This window comes from Chiloscyllium punctatum, chromosome 16 (genome assembly GCF_047496795.1).
Source record: "Chiloscyllium punctatum isolate Juve2018m chromosome 16, sChiPun1.3, whole genome shotgun sequence".
NCBI lineage: Eukaryota > Metazoa > Chordata > Chondrichthyes > Orectolobiformes > Hemiscylliidae > Chiloscyllium > Chiloscyllium punctatum.
Window position 1 is genome coordinate 7736876 of NC_092754.1, and position 20010 is coordinate 7756885.

A 20010-nucleotide genomic window follows, 5' to 3' on the forward strand; every position below is an offset into this window, starting at 1 on the left:
CATTTTCCCTTCTCGCCAATGCAAACATGCTTTTGCTTTCTAGGTGATAACCTGCATTCCAACAAGTATGGAGTGGGATGATTTTACCCCCACCAGAGGGTGTGAGGAGACGTGTAAACTATGACAGGGTAGCAAGCCCATCAATTGAGAGAATTGGTGGACAATGAAGCTTATCACTGAGTCCATCGACTGTATGTCACACTGCCCATGACACAAAACAGTTGGGGGGGAGGGAGGCGGGGGAGGTGGGGGAGTGAGCAGATGTGAGAAGCCCACTTTGGGAATTAAAAATGTTCATTTTGCAAAGGCAAGTAGAAAGACATTTGATAAAGTTCCCCACAAAAGGCTATTACACAAAATGCTAAAAACAATGACTGCAGATGTTGGAAACCAGATTCTGGATTAGTGGTGCTGGAAGAGCACAGCAGTTCAGGCAGCTTCCGAGGAGCAGTAAAATTGACATTTCGGGCAAAAGCCCTTCATCAGGAATAAAGGCAGAGAGCCTGAAGGGTGGAGAGATAAGCTAGAGGAGGGTGGGAGTGGGGAGAAAGTAGTATAGAGTACAATAGGTGAGTGGGGGAGGGATGAAGGTGATAGGTCAAGGAGGAGGGTGGAGTGGATAGGTGGAAAAGAAGATAGGCAGGTAGGACAAGTCATGGGGACAGTGCTGAGCTGGAAGTTTGGTACTAGGGTGAGGTGGGGGAAGGGGAAATGAGGAAACTGTTGAAGTCCACATTGATGCCCTGGGGTTGAAGTGTTCCGAGGTGGAAGATGAGGCGTTCTTCCTCCAGGCGTCTGGTGGTGAGGGAGCAGCAGTGAAGGAGGCCCGGGACCTCCATGTCCTCGGCAGAGTGGGAGGGGCAGTTGAAATGTTGGGCCATGGGGCGGTGTGGTTGATTGGTGTGGGTGTCCCGGAGATGTTCCCTAAATCGCTCTGCTAGGAGGAGCCCAGTCTCCCCAATGTAGAGGAGACCACATCGGGAGCAACGGATACAATAAATGATATTGGTGGATGTGCAGGTGAAACTTTGATGGATGTGGAAGGCTCCTTTAGGGCCTTGGATAGAGGTGAGGGAGGAGGTGTGGGCGCAGATTTTGCAATTCCTGCAATGTCGGCGGATGATTTGGTTTATGCGAAGGTTGGTAGGGTGGAAGGTGAGCACGAGGGGCGTTCTGTCCTTGTTACAGTTGGAGGGGTGGGGTCTAAGGGCGGAGGTGTGGGATGTGGACGAGATGCGTTGGAGGGCATCTTTAACCACATGGGAAGGGAAATTGTGGTCTCTAAAGAAGGAGGCCATCTGGTGTGTTCTGTGGTGGACTGGTCCTCCTGGAAGCAGATACGGCGGAGCTGGAGGAATTGGGAATACGGGATGGCATTTTTGCAAGAGGTAGGGTGGGAAGAGGTGTAATCCAGGTAGTCGTGGGAGTCGGTGGGTTTGTAAAAAACGTCATTGTCAAGTCGGTCGTCATTAATGGAGATGGAGAGGTCCAGGAAGGGGAGGGAGGTGTCAGAGATGGCCCAGGTAAATTTAAGGTCAGGGTGGAATGTTGATGAATTGCTCAACCTCCTCTCGGGAGCACGAGGTGGCACCAATGCAGTCATCAATGTAGCGGAGGAAGAGGTGGGGAGTGGTGCCAGTGTAATTACAGAAGATCGACTGGTCTACATAGCCAACAAAGAGACAGGCATAGCTGGGACCCATACATATGCCCATGGCTACCCCTTTGGTCTGGACGAAGTGGGAGGATTCAAAGGAGAAATTGCTATGGGTGAGGACCAGTTTGGCCAAACGAATGAGAGTGTCGGTGGAAGGGTACTGTTGGGGACGTCGGGAGAGGACAAAACGGAGGGCTTGGAGGCCCTGGTCATGGCGGATGGAGGTGTAGAGGGATTGGATATCCATGGTGAAGATGAGGTGTTGGATGCCAGGGAAATGGAAGTCTTGGAGGAGGTGGAGGGCATGGGTGGTGTCTCAAACGTGTGTGGGGAGTTCCTGGACTAGGGGGATAGGACAGTGTCAAGGTAGGTAGAGATGAGTTCAGTGGGGCCGGAGCATGCTGAGACAATGGGTCGGCCAGGGTGGTCAGGCTTGTGGATCTTGGGAAGGAGGTAGAACCAGGCAGTGCGGTGTTCCTAGACTACGAGGTTGGAAGCTGTGGGTGGGAGATCTCCTGAGGTGATGAGGTTCTGTATGGTCTGGGAGATGATGGTTTGGTGATGGGGGGTGGGGTCATGGTCGAGGGGGCGGTAGGAAGAGGTGTCCTCGAGTTGGCATTTGGCTTCAGTGGTTCAGTGCGCCAGACTACCACTGCGCCCCCTTTATCTGCTGGCTTGATGGTGAGGGTGAGAGGTTGGAGTGGGGGAGGGAGGTAGACAGGTTGAGGCAGTTAATGTCCTGGCGGCAGTTGGAAATGAAGAGGTCGAGGGCAGGTAATAGGCCAGCGCAGGGTGCCCAGGTGGATGCTGTGTGTTGGAGGTGGGCAAAGGGGTCCTCGGAAGGTGGGCGGGAATCCTGATTGTGAAAGTAAGGCCGGAGGCGGCGAAAGAAGTGTTCGACGTCACAGCGTGTATTAAATTCATTGATGCATGGATGGAGGGGGATGAAGGTGAGTCCTTTGCTGAGGACTGAGAGTTCGTCTTCAGTGAGGGGGAGGTCTGGAGGGATGGTGAAAACGCGGCAGGGTTGGGAGCTGGGATCTGGTGTGGGTGTGGAGCTGGGAGTGGGGGCAGAGCCGGTAACTGGAGCGGGTGTGATGGTGGGGGGAATAGGGGTGGAGTCATGAGCAGGGGTGGTGTTCCCCTCAGGGTTCTGGGGATCGGGGATGGTGACAGTGGGATATGTGGGGGGCATGTCAGCAGAATGCAGGAGAGTGGGGGCAGAAGTGGTGGTAGACACGGCAGTAGGGGTGGCGAAAGTCTCTGAACCTGTGACATGAGCGATGATGTGAGGGGCGGAAGTGATGTCACGTGTGATGCATGAGGAATTGTCAGGGGCAGAAGTGGCTGTGGGAGTGGCCATGATGGGGCGGAAGTGACATTATCAATCAGCGTGGGGGTGGCAGTTGTACCAACCGCATGGCTAATGGCGTCCGAGCAGTTCCAGAGGCCGGGGGAATCTTCTGGAATGTTTGAGGAGCGCTGGTTATGGGGGTGGGTAGATAAAAGTTTGTTGTACTGACAGTTTTTGATGTTTGAGATGGATTTGAAATACTGTTTGCTGAGAGTATGAATTCTCCTGAGGATGTAGTACAGAGTGGGTCCTTTGCAATTCTGAGAGAGTGTGGCCCTCAGCTGAGGCAGGGATGACTGTAGAGAGGCTAGGTGCCGGCGCATTGCTGCAAGCGTGGAGCGAAGGATCCTGAAGGAGAACTGTTGCTGGTATTTTTGAATCTGTAGTCTGTACTGTTTGTCCTGTTCGGGTCCGAACTCTGCTGGTTTAAAGGTAGTCTGGAGTCTGTGTGGGATGAGTTGGTTACGGAGGCAGGCACTGAGGAAGCAAATGTGGCTGTGGTAGCGAGTTTGTTTCACAACATGGTTGAAGAGCTTCAGGGCAGAGGAAATGACCTAGGAGTTGCCGTGGGAGAGGGACTCCCTGAGATTCTTGTAGGGAGAGGAGGAAAACTTCTTCAAGGCAGGCATCCTTGCAAGAGGATTCGCAGTAGGGTTAAAATCAATGAGGTAAAAGCAATGACTGCAGATGCTGGAAACCAGATTCTGGATTTGTGGTGCTGGAAGAGCACAGCAGTTCAGGCAGCATCCGAGGAGCAGCGAAGTCGACATTTCGGGCAAAAGCCCTTCATCAGGAATAAAGGTAGAGACCCTAAAGGGTGGAGAGATAAGCTAGAGGAGGTTGGGGGTGGGGAGAAAGTAGCATAGAGTACAATAGGTGAGTGGGGGAGGGATAAAGGTGATAGGTCAAGGAAAATACTGAGGCGTGGGATTGAGGGTGATTTGGCGATTTGGATCAGAAATTGGCTAGCTGAAAGAAGATGGGGTGGTGGTTGAGGGGAAATATTCATCCTGGAGTTCAGTTACTAGTGGTGTACCGCAAGGATCTGCTTTGGGTCCACGGCAGTTTGTCACTTTTATAAATGACCTGGATAAGGGTGTAGAAGGATGGGTTTGTAAATTTGCGGATAACACAAAGATCGGTAGAGTTCTGGATAGTGATGAAGGAAGTTATAGGTTATAGAGAGACATAGATAAGCTGCAGAGCTGGGCTGAGAGGTGGCAAATGGAGAATGCAGAAAAGTGTGAGGTAATTCACTTTGGAAGGATTAACTGGAATGCAGAATACTGGGCTAATGGTAAGATTCTTGGTAGGGTAGATGAGCAGAGGGATCTCAGTGTCCAGGTACATAGATCCTTGAAAGTTGCGATCCAAGTTAATAGGGTTGTTAAGAAGATATACAGTGTGTTAGCTTTTATTGGTAGAGGGATTGAGTTTCGGAACCACAATATCATGCTGGTGCGGCCGCACTTGGAGTATTGCGTACAGTTCTGGTCACTGCTTTATAGGAAGGATGTGGAAGCTTTAGAAAGGGTTCAAAGGAGATTTACTGGGATGTTGCCTGGTGTGGAGGGAAGGCCTTATGAGGAAAGGCTGAGGGACTTGAGGCTGTTTTCATTAGAGAAAAGAAGATTGATAGGTGACTTAATTGAGACATAGAATATAGAACATAGAAAAGTACAGCACAGAACAGGACCTTTGGCCCACAATCCTTAACAGGTCAATAAGGGTCAACCATATTGCTGCAATTCTGGAGTTACATGCAGGCCAAACCAGGTTAGGGTGGGTTACTCTTGTTGCATCTCATTGCTGTAATCGTGGGTGGGATTCGCAGTGGGAGATGAGGAGAATGAAAAGGAGGTAGGTGTGATGATTTAAGAATAACCAGAAAACTACTCTGTATTATGCCATCAATTGAACACCATTGCCATTTTCTTCCCTACCCCTGTAGTGATTGCAACAATGTCAGCCAAGTGGCCCTTATAGAGAATGAGTTCCCTGTTTGGGGCTGTTAATACGGTCCAATGAGGGAGCCCAGGCTGACTGTCAGAAACAGGAGTGTTGACACCCTGTTCATTCTGAGAGCTGCCTCTGAGGGAGCTGGATTAGTGAGACTGAAACATTCTCCACTTTTCTGTATTAAGGAAAGGAGAGGAGACTGACATAAAAAAAAACAGGAGAGTCAGAGGTTCTGTTCACTCTGAGAGCTGGCTCTGAGGGAGCTGGATCTGTGTCAAGGACTCTCCCCGTGTAAATAAAGGGAGACTTGGTGATGGGATACTGGCCTCTGTGGAGTTATTTCAACCTCCCTTCCCACAATATTCTCTAATGATTTCTAATTTAAAGCTAAAGTCACCATAACTCCCCCAGATGATAGGGCACCTCTCTCATTAAAAGAGACATCTCCCCTCAGGCAAGGGATACCCTTTGTGGTAATGTCAGCCCAGTGCAGGAATCAAACCCATATTGTTGGTACCACCCTGTGTTGTGAATCCGCTGATCAACCAATTGAACTAACCAGATATGTGCTTTATTGTTCTGAGCAATCAATGCCTTGACTCATTAAGGTGTTGGTTTTGATTGAGTCTAATCTTTGGAGTGGAGTTTGGTGAAATGTAATTCTTCTGTGTCCCACCTCATTTACAATTTTCATTTGTTTTTAATCCAAAACCAGGTTTCATTAATCACCTGTGGAAGGCAGTTGCATCTTATCTGACATTTTTGTTTCCCTTCCCTACAGCATGTAAATGTTATCGAGCAGGAGAAAATTGACAAGCTGATGCTGGCAATGGATGGCACAGAGAACAAATGTAGGTGTGCATGTTTCTAAGGCAGGTCTCAGTAAGCCTGCTACGCCAATGGAAATCTAATATACTCATGCAATTTTATGCCTTCTTCTGGAATGAAGTTTTTAAGGGCAATTTCTTAAAATCAACCTTCCCAGCAAATTAACTTTAGCTCACAGAATGATGGGTGCGAAATAGAATTTGTGTTTAATTGATAATTTTTGAGGCTAGTTCAACGTCTCGCCAAAAGGCTATCCGTATATGTACAATGAGGGTCTACGTCAAAAGGTAGTGGTAGGTGCCAACTTTATCCATGTCCCACAGGTGGACAAACCTGCACACAGTCTTGAGTTTTGAAGTTATTTGTCCCTGAGATATTCTTAAATTCAACATGGTCCTTCCTGATGGAATGGGACAAGTCTATTTAATCAATTAAGACATTGGAAGTTGAATATAAATTCAGATTTTCATTATATAGGATCCATTCTGAAACTGGAGTTTGATCTCTGATGAGTGGTCAAACATCTGATCAAGACTGAATGAAATCGTGAGACAAATTTTTTTTAATATTGGTTCATGGGAGTGGGTGTTGCTGACTAGAGCAGCATTTACCACCTAGAGGTCAGTTTTGAATCAACTACATTGTTATCTGGAGTCACGTGTAGGCCAGACCAGGTAAGGACAGCAGATTTCCCTTCCTCAAGGACATGAGTGAACCAGGTGGGTTTTTACAAGAATCAAGTGATTATGTGGTCAGCATTAGGCTGGCTTTTTATCCCAAATTTTTATTAAAATCAATTGCTTGATCTTCAATGATTGGATTCGAACCCATGTTACAAGAATATTAGAATAACAATAAGACTTGTGAATGCTGGAAATCAGAAACAAACACAGAAATTGTTGGATAAACTGAGCAGGTCTGACAGAATCTGTGGAGAGAAAGCAGAGTTAATGTTTCGGGTCCAGTGATTCTTCTAGTAGGAAGTTGGTATATATGGTGAAGACAAGGGAAAGAGTTTGAAAAGAGCACAGATGGTGGAGATGGAGCCCAGAGAGAGAGAACAGCTATTCGTCAGACAAAGAGATGGATAATGGTAAATCAGAGCAGGAGAAGAGCTGATCAGAGGAACCATAAGAGGGTGAGAGGGGGTTGGCTGTGCTGAAAGCAGCCCATGTGATAACAAGGCCTAGGGTGGGTGTATGACCTAGAAGATGATGTTCAGGCCTAAAAGTAGTGAATTTGATGTTGGTCCTGAAGGCTGCAAGGTCCCCAAGCTGAAAAAGAGATGCTATTCTTCCAGCTTGTGCTGAGTCTTTCTGAAGCACTAAAATAACGACCAGGGAACGCTATGATTAATTTATCTCCCACTCTGTCCTCAGCATGTATGTCAAAACGTTAACTCTGTTTTCTCTCCACAGATACTGAGTTTCTGCAGCAATTTTTGTTTTTATCCCTGGAACATTAGCCTAGGTTTCTGGATTACTAGTCCAATACCATTACTACTAGACCACATTGATTGTTGCTAGATTGGTCAATTCCTGTGGTTAAAATCCCTCCTTGGATAATGGCAGCTGTTGGTTTTAAGAAGTACCTGACTAATCCAGACTAAACCCGTGGCCTATAATCTAATTATGGAGGTGGGCAATGTGTGGACCATGTGAAACTCTCCTTCCACCTCTCATACCCTTCTATGTTTTCACAAACGCACAGATTACAATGTAATTTCAACGAAGACTCAATATTGAATAGGAATATGCCATTTGAATGTGAGGATGTGGCATACCACTGATCCATTTCATTCATTCACACAAATCCATTGGCAAGGGCTGCAAGGTAGCAGTTTAGCCTTGCCAGGTTTTAAAGCTATATTTAGCAAGTGTACCCTGCTCCCTCCTTAACTGAGACTGAACCTGGGTCCTGCTGTACTAAAGCATTCACTACACAAACACCTTCACCTACCAGGGAGACAGGGTTTTTTTTGTGAACTGAATTGTGATAGTTTTTATTTGCATTTTAGCTAAATATGGGGCCAACGCTATTCTGGGCGTTTCGCTGGCTGTGTGTAAAGCTGGAGCTGCAGAGAAAGGAGTGCCCCTTTATCGTCACATTTCCCATCTTGCGGGCAACACACAGGTCATCCTGCCTGTTCCAGTAAGTCTCCACTTCAGAGCAGTTTTGAACAATTATAAGATGGTTTTCTGCAGTTCTGCAAAGCAAGTTGGTTTCCACACTTTGTTGAGGGAGCTGGGGTTCCTTTGTTTTGGTGAAGTCTTTATTCCCATCAGGGACAGAGCCACCAATTCCGACCACTTGTTGGCCGTTTCCTTCCTCATGGGATGGCAACATCGCTGCTGCGTTTGGATTGGACTGTGCACCAAGTTTGCTCTGTTGGTCGTTGTAGATTTATTGACTCTCCCAATTGCCAAAATGCAGTTTGCTGATCAGAGATTTTGAAAGTAAGCGTTTTCTATTAGATTTTGCCCGTGATTTGCCAGTACCAGATCCTTTGTACACATGCAAAGGAAAGCTGATTAGCCTGAATTACAAGGTGCTGTAGCTGTTGAGGTATCCAGACCTTGTCTCGTGTTACAAAAACCTTGTGTTACAGCTCATTAAGAATTTATTGAGGACCCCAAGGCCCTGTTCAAGTGCAGCACACTGTATATATTGCGCTGGGCCATGTAGGCATATATTTATGGGCACTTAAGTAACCAAATACTGATGTTTCAATTAAGGCTGAGAACTGTTCCCATCCAGTGAAATATGACCTCCATTTGCCAAAAGGAACGTTGCATTGATTGATTCCTTTGGGGTAAGTTCAGAAACATTGCCAAGCTCTTGATTGAAGGATAGGGATAGATAATTCTTCATTTCAGTAGTTTAATTCTTTCCTCCTAATTATGCCACTTGAGAATAGCTGTTTCACGCTGTACACAGAGACTCCCAGCTAAGCACTTCCAGAGTCTGGGAAGCAAGTGGTGCAGTGTTAGTTCCATGCGTTAAGGTGGACAGGATTGGAATGGGTTGTGTAGCTTAATGCTAGAGAATATTTTCATGGTATATTGCTGTATATGATGATGTGACACTGACCATCAGCAGACACATGCTATTGAGACTGAGGGGACAGAATGAAATAACTGTTTTTGAAGGCTGTAATAAAAAGATTGGTTCTGTCTATTAATATGTAAATACTGGAACACCAAAGAACCAGGCAATATTCTCCCTTTGTTAAAGCAGTGGTAGACTCAGAACAATTGCAGTTTAGTCCAACAAAGCAGCCTCTGCAGTGTAGGTATGAACCTCAACGCTCAAACCTTATGGTAGGCAGCATCGATGTGCGCGGAGCAATATAGAGTTTTTAATTCATGAAGTCGGTCAATCCAAGTGTCAAGCTCAAACCAAATTGTGATGGTCATTTCTGGATGGAGGGAATCAGAATCCCTTTCATATGAAGTTGAAGTATTCAACTTCAGGTTTCTTCAGATGTTTCCTTGGGTCAAGGAAAGTAAAAGGAAAAGGGGAAGAAGATTACATGAAGGTGCAACTCCAACTTTGGGAGGTGCAGGCCACTTTTCGTGATGGTACAGATTTGACTTTGGGAGTGAAGCTAGATTGACCAGGGTTTGGTCAAAGTCTGGTGGTGGTTCCAGGCTGAAAGAGATTTTTTTACTGTAAGTGTTGGCCCTTTTGGCATTGCAGATAGGATTTTCCATAGTAGGCTTGAAAGAAGATTCTCTAGTTCTGGGTTGCATCAGAAGAGTGGCTTGCATTATTCCAGCCACTGATAACTCCGATGTAACATTGTCTGTTTATTTCACCAGGCCTTCAATGTGATAAATGGTGGATCTCATGCTGGTAACAAGTTGGCCATGCAGGAGTTCATGATCCTACCGATTGGTGCTGCCAACTTCAGGGAAGCCATGCGCATTGGCGCTGAGGTGTACCACAACTTGAAGAATGTCATCAAGGACAAGTATGGGAGGGATGCAATTAATGTTGGTGATGAGGGTGGCTTTGCACCCAACATCTTGGAAAACAAGGAAGGTAAGTTAACACATTTTTAATCCATGCTTTAACAGTGAAAGACCACTATCTTGATCAAAGTTTGGGAGAAGATTTGTAGCTCGGGTGCTCGTTGTTGTGGTTCTGTTCGCTGAGCTGGGAATTTGTGTTGCAGACATTTCGTCCCCTGTCTAGGTGACATCCTCAGTGCTTGGGAGCCTCCTGTGAAGCGCTTCTGTGCTGTTTCCTCCGGCATTTATAGTGATTTGTACCTGCCGCTTCCGGTTGTCAGTTCCAGCTGTCCGCTGCAGTGGCCGGTATATTGGGTCCAGGTCGATGTGCTTATTGGTTGAATCTGTGGATGAGTGCCATGCCTCTAGGAATTCCCTGGCTGTTCTGTGTTTGGCTTGTCCTATAATAGTAGTGTTGTCCCAGTCGAGTTCATGTTGCTTGTCATCTGAGTGTGTGGCTACTAAGGATAGCTGGTCGTGTCGTTTCGTGGCTAGTTGGTGTTCATGGATGCGGATCGTTAGCTGTCTTTCTGTTTGTCCTATGTAGTGTTTTGTGCAAAACCCTAGCCAGAGAAACAATAGCCAACCTGCTGGTCATACAGAACAGGCAACAAGACGGGGAACCTATCAACAAAGACAGCATACTCAAACTACTGGACCTGTGCCTCACAACACACTTCACATACAACAACCAAATATATGAACAAATCAACGGCACACCCATGGGCTCACCCATCTCTGGACTTATAGCAGAAGCGGTAATGCAAAGGTTAGAACAAACAGTCTTACCGCAAATTCAACCCAAACTCTGGGTCAGATATGTGGATGACACCTTTGTAATCATTAAAAACACAGAAATAGAGAACACACACCGGATCATCAACGCCACACTCACAGGAATCCGATTCACTAGAGAGGAAGAAAAGGACAACCAACTCCCATTCCTAGACGTGATGGTACAGAGAACACCTAACGGAGAATTCACCACAAAGGTATACAGGAAAGCCACACACACAGACCAAGTCCTGAACTACGAAAGCAACCACCCCAACACACACAAAAGAAGTTGCATCAAGACACTATTCAAAAGAGCCACAACACACTGCAGTACACCAGAACTGCAAAAAGAGGAAGAGGAACAGCTATACAGTGTATTCGCCAAAAATGGATACCCCCGTAATTTCATCAACAGATGCCTAAGGGAAAGACAACGGAACGAGGACATGCCACAACCCAAGGACTAGCCACACTACCATACATCAAGAGCATTTCTGAACTGACAGCCAGACTACTGCGACCAATAGGACGCATAATAGCACACAAACCAACAGCCACTCTCAGACAACAACTCACCAGGACGAAGGACACGATACCCAGCATGAGCAAAACCAATGTAGTGTACAAAATCCCATGCAAGGACTGCACAAAACACTACATAGGACAAACAGGAAGACAGCTAACGATCCGCATCCGTGAACACCAACTAGCCACGAAACGACACGACCAGCTATCCTTAGTAGCCACACACTCAGATGACAAGCAACATGAACTCGACTGGGACAACACTACTATTATAGGACAAGCCAAACACAGAACAGCCAGGGAATTCCTAGAGGCATGGCACTCATCCACAGATTCAATCAATAAGCACATCGATCTGGACCCAATATACTGACCACTGCAGCGGACACCTGGAACTGACAACCGGAAGCGGCAGATTCAAACCACTATAAATGCCGGAGGAAACATCACAGAAGCACTTCACAGGAGGCTCCCAAGCACTGAGGATGTCACCTAGACAGGGGACGAAATGTCTGCAACACAAATTCCCAGCTCGGCGAACAGAACCACAACCACTATCTTGAGCAGCTATAAGAATGTTCTTTTTAACTGATGCAAATGAAAGGCTGGATTCTGAGCGTAAATGGTTTGGATAAAGAACAACTTTATATCCTTATGCTTTATTTATATAGCACCTTTTCATGACACAACTCTAAGAGCTTTACAGCTAATGAAGTACTTAAAAGTGTCATCACTGTTACAATACAGGCAAATGCAGGAGCTAACTAAAACACAGCAAAGTCCCACAAACAACAATAGGAAGAAATAACTTGATGTTAGAGTTTCAGGGTTTGAAAGTATAGAGGGAGATTTCCTGGACTCTTCCTTGGTACCATGGGGAGTTTTACATTGTTCAGATGGACAGATGATTATTGCAGAAAAGCAGCCTCTCCAACAATACACTCCTTCCATAATCGATCAGGATCGTATGCTGTGGATTTGATTAGGAAGTGAATTCAAACTTCTTCAGTTTAGTTGCTGATTGTGTATAAAGTCTGAGATTTTAAATCCCCTGTTTTAAATCATTTTGGACCGTCATGGATTTGATATTGGGCATCCTCGTGTAGTTGGATTTTGGAAGTTCAAAAGAGTTCCTCAGATTGTACAAGCCACAATAAACTTCTTTTGAAATGCAGCTCGTTAAACACAAGCTTGAATATAAAATGTGTAAGTTTGGCACGGTTGAAGAATGCTGAACTATTGACCTGCTAGATCTCCTTGAGTGCTGAATCTGCAAGACTGGCAAAGCAGCTGTCAACTAGCGATAGCTTACTGCTGCATGGAACACAAGATATATTGCAAAGGCTCTGCCTTGGTTTTAACTTCTGATGCGTTTATACAGCCAGCTTGTAATGATGATTATACGTTGATCAGAATGTGCAAACTGCATGTTAGCTTAAATTGCCATCTGAATTCGAGTTTAAGTTTAAGAATTAACAGTGTGATTTAATAATACCTTGCACTTATTCCAGATGCTGGAGATGAAATGTGTCCAAAACTGTCCCAACACCCCAATCTAGGTTTTATTTTCTTCAATTGTATTGTGCTGGAGTTTGCAATTCCTAATAGAGGTTTGTAATAATTCCATAATCCAGCATTCTCTGGTCTAGCAAACTCCACAGCCTGTCATCCACAATATTTGCAGATTCACTGCTACTGAAATTGTACAGTACACCAAGAAGGATTTCCAGGCATTTTGAGGCTGGAAGGGCAGTTTAAAGCAGAGTTCCCACCAGGTAACTACAGTAAAGAAAGTGGAATAGAGAAGGGGAGTTTTAAAAAACTAAATATCAGATTTACAAACTTCTTTGCCCTGTCAGCACTCTCTCTGTATCTCTGTAACTTGTTTCCAGCTCCAAGCTGCTGCGGCACTCAACAACCAATCACATGGTTTTTGGTGACAAAAGACCCCTATCATTACTAGCTCAGACCAATCAATTTCTTGTTGCCACCTTGAGTTGTATCAGAACACACCCTTGACTCCAGACTGTTTGCAACCTGAACTCCAATTACATGTTCAAACAGTTGTTTATAAATTACAGATATAAGACATTTAACCCACTCTATCCCAAGGGCAATTGCAGCAATTGTTTCATGTGGAGTATTCTGTGTGGAGTAGAACATAGGCAATATGAGAGCATGTAGAACTCGTTGGTGTGCGTATCTGTTAGGATTACCTTTTCTTCAATCGTGGCTTGTACAGAAGACAACAGACTCTAAACTCAAAAATACCTTGCACTTCCTCAAGTCGCAATGCTTCAGAACTAATTATAAATATTTTATAATCAGCTTGGTCAGAGATATTATTATACACCTCTGGAGCGAGTGGTCTTTGAACACAGATTTCCTGACTCAGAGGTAGGGATACTTCCACTGCATCACCAAAAGCCCACCAGTTTTGTAAGAATGAAAAGAACTAATTATATTCTTCTTAAATAAATAGCCAAATAGATGAGGAGAGGAATGGCCAGTTAATGCTCTCGTGTTAAGGAGTAAGTATTGGTTGGGATGTGAGGATTGTGTCTTTTTATGTTTATGCTTGTATAAAACTGTGTACTGAAATGCGGAAGAATCGCTTTTAAAACCAGTGTTTGAAATAGCAACAGTATTTATAGAAACAGTGCGGGCAAAAGGCAGTTGGCAGTAAGTCATGATGCTGATTTGTTAGAGCCGGTGCAGAGATAGAGTGGGTTAAATGTCTTATATCTGTAATTTATAAACAACTGTTTGAACATGTAATTGGAGTTCAGGTTGCAAACAGTCTGGAGTCAAGGGTGTGTACTGATACAACTCAAGGTGGCAACAAGAAATTGATTGGTCTGAGCTAGTAATGATAGGGGTCTTTTGTCACCAAAAACCATGTGATTGGTTGTTGAGTGCCGCAGCAGCTTGGAGCTGGAAACAAGTTACAGAGGTACAGAGAGAGTGCTGACAGGGCAAAGAAGTGTGCAATCTTCTCCCAGCCCCAGAAGTTGCCTGTTTTCTGCAGTAAAATACTCAGGTTAAATTTGAACAAAATCTGTTACTTTTCCTGCAGCAGTCTCTAAGCTGTGAGTTTTGATAAATTTTCCAAGTGGATCAGGTATTCTGCACTTCTTACAAATCAGTGGAAGCTGCCAGAAAGAGACAATTGAACAACTGGCCAGCCCAAAAAGGATCATCTCGACATCGGAACCGGGGAGCAAAGGTCACTGACCTGACCTGACTTCAGTTTTTCTACCACTTTCTCTACTTGTAGTGGAGATTAGTGGGTTTTCGATGAGGAGATGTTGTGAGGGAGGGGTTGGAAATGGTTGTTGTGACATTTTTCCTCTTCAGCTTAACAGCTGTTAAGATCAGCTGACCTGTGTTCCTGACCTGTAGGACATTGTGTTCAATTAGCCCTCTTTCACTCATTGGATCATTGTGGAAACCATAAACCTTATTGCACCTCACCAATTGGTAGATTCTACACATTTTGCTGGTTAATTCTGATGCTCATGGCAAAAAAATTAAAGTGCTGCTTATTGTCAGCTGTAGCTGTGAGCTGTAGTCTCTCAAGCAACTTATTTTCCTGAATTGGAGATGCCAGTGTTGGACTGGGGTGTAGAAAGTTAAAAATCACACAAGACCATGTTATAGTCCAACAGGTTTAATTGGAAGCACACTAGCTTTCGGAGCGACGCTCCTTCATCAGGTGATAGTGGAGGGCTCAATCCTAACACACAGGAATTTATTTCCTGAGGATGCACAACAGGACCTTAAAGCAATGTAATGTGTTAAAAAAAATTAAAATTCTGAATGGTGTTCTTTGTACTGTAAAATAAGTAATAAGTGAGTCAATGAGGTTTATGAATTGAAAGACACTTTCAAAGGTTAGTGTAATTTCACTGTCAGAGGAATAATTGCATTCGAATGTCAAGGTTGGGGAATAGAAAATATGTGTTTTTTTTTCATGCTATTGAAATATTAGGTTAGCCAAGTTTTTCCTGAGTTCACGCCTGTAAATCAACCAAACTCTCCATTCCTGTTTACCTCAACCTGCTAATGCAAGGATTACCTTAAAGCTGAACATTTTATTTCCGTCACTGATCATTCATACCAGCTGATATTTAGACTACAGGCTTCGAAAAGATTACAGTTTATAACACAGTGCGAATGCAGTGAGTAACGAACCTTGGCCAAGATACAAACTGTTGTTTTCTCTCTCTGTCTGTCTCAATAGTGTGGGGCAAATCAATGTTTTTCTACGTCTGCTGCTTGTAAACTATTGATCATGTCTGCGATGTTTTCAAACTTGGATTCATTGCAGGAAAGTGTTACAGAAACCGACTAAATGTTGAAAATTGTTGGGAATAAAAATTGAATGACTTTATAAAAATTATCTGTCAAGAGGAGGAACAACTTGGTATCGCCTTAAACTGCCTTGACCTTACCGAAATCGTTTTGCTCTGCAGCAAAATAGGAATAGGTTGTCCCATTGGTTCATGATTCAGTCTCTAAAGGTCACAGAGATCTCCAGCATAATAAGCATTGCTCTTGTCTGATTTAGCTAACCTCATTGATACAGGAAAGATGCAATTAGCAACAGCACTATAAATCATGAGGGCCATGGATAGGGTAAATACAAAGAACAAAGAAAATTACAACACAGGGACAGGCCCTTCGGCCCTCCAAGCTTGCGCCGATCCAGATTCTCTAATTAAACCTGTCTCCTATTTTCCAAGGATCTGTATCCATCTGCCCATTCATATATCTGTCTAGATATGTCTTAAATGACACCATTGTGCCCACCTCTACCAACTTCACTGGCAATGCATTCCAGGCACCCACCAACCTCTGTGTAAAGAACTTTCCACGCATATCGCCCTTAAATTTTTCCACTTTTCCCCTCTCATCTTGAACCTGTGACCCCTAGTAATTGAGTCCCCCACTCTGGGGAAAAAGCTTCTTGCTATCCACCCTGTCTCTATCTCTCATGATTTTGTAGACCTCAATCAGGTACCCTCTCAACCTCCATCTTTCTAATGAAAATAATTATAATCTACCCAACCTTTCTTCACCCTCCATGCCAGCAACATCCTGGTGAGCCTCCCCTGCACCCTCTTCATAGCATCCACATCCTCTGGTAATGTGGTGACCAGAACTGTACACAAACCAAAGTCCTATACAACTGTAACATGACCTGCCAACGCTTGTGCGCAATATCCCGTCCAATGAAGGAAAGCATGCTGTACGCCTTCTTGACCACTCTATCGACCTCTGTTGCTACCTTCAGGGTACAATGGACCTGACCACACAGATCTCTCTGTATATCAATGTTTCCCCAGGGCTTTTCCATTTATCGTATAGTTTGCTCTAGAATTGGATCTTCCAAAATGCATCACCTCGCATTTGCCCGGACAAGGTCTTTTCCCTGGGGTGGGGGAGTCCAGAACTAGAGGGCATAGGTTTAGGTTGAGAGGGGAAAGATTTAAAAAGGACATTAGGGGCAATGTTTTCATGCAGAGGGTGGTGCGTGCATGGAATGAGCTGCCTGGGGAAGTGGTGGAGGCTGATACAGTTTGCAACATTTAAAAGGCACCTGGATGGGTATGTGAATAGGAACTGTTTAGAGGGATATGGGCCAAGTGCTGGCAAATGGGCCTAGATTAATTTAGGATATCTGGTCAATGTGGATGAGTTGGAGCGAAGGGTCTGTTTCCATGCTGTATATCTGTCTCTATGACTTCCCAGATTGAGAGAGCGAGAAATCACTTATGGCCCCATATTGAAATACCCTGTTGGACGTAACAACCAGCTGAGGGCTTGATTGTGGTGTCCAGCACAGTTGGAGAGCATTTTCATTGAAGCTCATGTATAAATTCACCTGAAGCCAAGGTGCAGCAGGGTGACTGGTGCTGAGAGTTGCTGGCTAGCCTTTATTCACTTTGGTGACAAAGATGTAAGGACCTCCATGAGTATTGAATCTGTATCTGTCCCTTCATAGTTGTGGTGCTCCAACATACTGCAGTGCTTTGTTAAAGGAAAACAACATATTCTTCAATATTAACCCAAATGTCAGGATGTACCAGACCACTTTTTTGCTCCTGATTGTGGTTATTTGCCTTATCCATAACATTTTACTGTAATTCCAAAGTAAACTGGAGATTGATACATTAGAAACCATTTTCTCAGCTCAGCTACAATGTTCGTTCTTGCTGTTGTACTATTCCAAGTGCCTTAGTGCCTTAGCTAGGTGGCCATTCTTCAAATACAGTGTGGAGCTGGAAAAAGTCAAAAATCACACAACACCAGGTTATAGTCCAACTGGTTTATTTGGAAACACTAGCTTGCAGAGTACTGCTCCGAAGGAACTTACAAATAAATCTGTAGGGCTATAATCTGGTGTTGTGTGATGTTTGACTTTGTCTACCCCAGTCCAACAACCGCACCTCCACATCAGAGCTGGGCAAAACACAGCAGGTCAAGCAGCATCCGAAGAACAGGGGAGTCGATGTTTCGGGTTGGAACCTTATAGGTCCTGATGAAAGGTTAAAAATTGAAATGTTGACTCCCCCTGCACCTCAAATGCTGCTTGACCTGCTGTGCTTTTTCCAGCTCCACACTGTATCGACTGACTTTTCAGCATCTGCAGACCTCACTATCTCCATTCAAAAAAGCTAGTAACTTTTGACCGGGAGCTGAGGCAGCAGCCAATGTTCCAAAGTGACCATTATCAAATAGCCTTCAGCAGAAAGTCACTGTGACCCAGTGTGGAAGGTCCACTAGTGATCAGGGTTAGAAATTTTGTCTGGCAATTTTTCTCCCCTTGGTGGTGCCTTAGCAAAATCAAGTTGCAAATACTTTTGAGATTAGGCTGCTCAGATTTTGACTTTCTTTTACAGCTTTAGAACTGCTGAAACTCGCCATTGAGAAAGCTGGCTATTCGGACAAGGTTGTGATCGGAATGGATATAGCAGCCTCCGAATTCTTCCGTGATGGGAAATATGACTTGGATTTCAAATCCCCACCTAATCCCAACCGTTACGTTACCCATGACAAGCTGATCGAACTTTACTCGAGTTTCATTAAAAATTACCCTGGTAAGACTCAACAGTGCTTAGCCCAACAGTGGCTGTATCTCTGAATTAAATCTCTTTATGGTAACATCACTTTAACTTTTGTTCAAATCTACGAACTCGTTGCTCTGGTAAAAATTTGCTAAGCTCAAATGGCTTTGTATTTCATCAATAGTGCTTAACTCACTGGACCATTGCTGATTCCAGCAACAGATTACATCTTTGAATCATTATCCATATGTTCATAAGATATAGGAAAAATATTAGGCCATTCAGCCCATTATATCTCCTCTGCCATTCGATCATGGCTGAAATGCTCCTCACCCCCATTTTCCTGCCTTCTCCCCATAACCCTTCAACCCATTACCAATAAAAAAATCAGTTGAACTCCTCCTTAAATTTACTCACTGTCCCAGCATCCACCGCACTTTGGGAATAGCGAATTCCACAGATTCACAACCCTTTGGGAGAAGCAATTTCTCCTCAACTCTGTTTTAATCTGCTTCTATGATCTCTCGTCCTAGAATGCCCCACAAAAGGAAGCATTTGCTCCATGTCTGTTTTATCCATATTTTTAACTATTCCTTAAACTTTATGGGTCAGCTACTGTAGAGTAGATGTTAATGTCAAAATATTTTTTAACTTGATTGTGTCATCTTCAGTATTGATGGAAAGGTTCCATGATTAACAATATGGCTCACAGTAACAGTTTGGTTTTTGTACCTGATAATCGATCTGAGTCATGTGGAACAAGGAAAGGAACATTGTTAGAATGGAAGCACTGATTCTATTCCCTATGTGTGGTTTATCTAATGTGAAGGATGTCTCTCCTTCACCAGTTTTCAATTTAAAGTTGGCTGTTTACAGGTTACTTATTACTATGTAATCTGGTCTCTCAGAAGCACTGGGGGTTAGGAAATCGAATTCACACTTGCTTGATTACCTACTGACCTAAAATGCAAGCTCAATATTGCCTGAGGCACAATTTGTACAATAGATTGTGTCAATCTCATTCTTTACAGCAGCAGATTTCATTTTTCGAAATCTATATTCGGCGAATAAGTTAACTCCCCCTCTCCTGAGAAATACTGTACTTACATTAGGAGGTAGCCTCGATTCTTTTCACCTCAGACATACATGTTTTATTAACTTTTTTATCAATCATGGGATGAAGAGCAGGTAATATGGGTTGTGTTACAAAGGTTTAAAATGCCCGCACCGAGTAGACAAATTCCTGTCAAATGATGCACAGAAGTAGATTCTCCAGCAACGGGAGCAAAGTGGTTTCAAGCTAAAAAATACTAGCATTTGCTGACTCATCAAATAGCTCAATGAATGGCAGGACACTAGGAAACTCAGAGGAATCTTGGGGTGCTCGTCCACAGATCCCTGAAGGTGGTAGGACAGGTTAATAAGTTATTTAAGAAGACATACAGGACATTTGCCTTTATCCATCATGGCATAGGTTATAATTAGATTAGATTAGATTACTTACAGTGTGGAAACAGGCCCTTCGGCCCAACAAGTCCACACCGCCCCGCCAAAGCGCAACCCACCCATACCCCTACCCCTACGTTTACCCCTTCACCTAACACTACGGGCAATTTAGCATGACTAATTCACCTGACCTGCACATCTTCAGACTGTGGGAGGAAACCGGAGCACCCGGAGGAAACCCACGCAGACACGGGGAGAATGTGCAAACTCCACACAGTCAATCGCCTGAGGCGGGAATTGAACCCGGGTCTCTGGCGCTGTGAGGCAGCAGTGCTAACCACTGTGCCACCGTGCCACCCACAATCAAGGTTATAAGAATAG

At 44.4% G+C, this 20010-nt stretch overlaps 1 protein-coding gene across 1 annotated transcript in view; it reads left to right on the plus strand.

Moving 5' to 3' along the window:
* eno1a (enolase 1a, (alpha)) overlaps window positions 1-20010 on the plus strand; it is a 72070-nt gene that overhangs the window by 34630 nt on the left and 17430 nt on the right. The window contains 4 exon segments of the mRNA XM_072586149.1: window positions 5752-5821; window positions 7816-7949; window positions 9620-9842; window positions 18019-18216. Of these exon segments, the coding sequence (XP_072442250.1) occupies window positions 5752-5821; window positions 7816-7949; window positions 9620-9842; window positions 18019-18216 (625 nt within the window).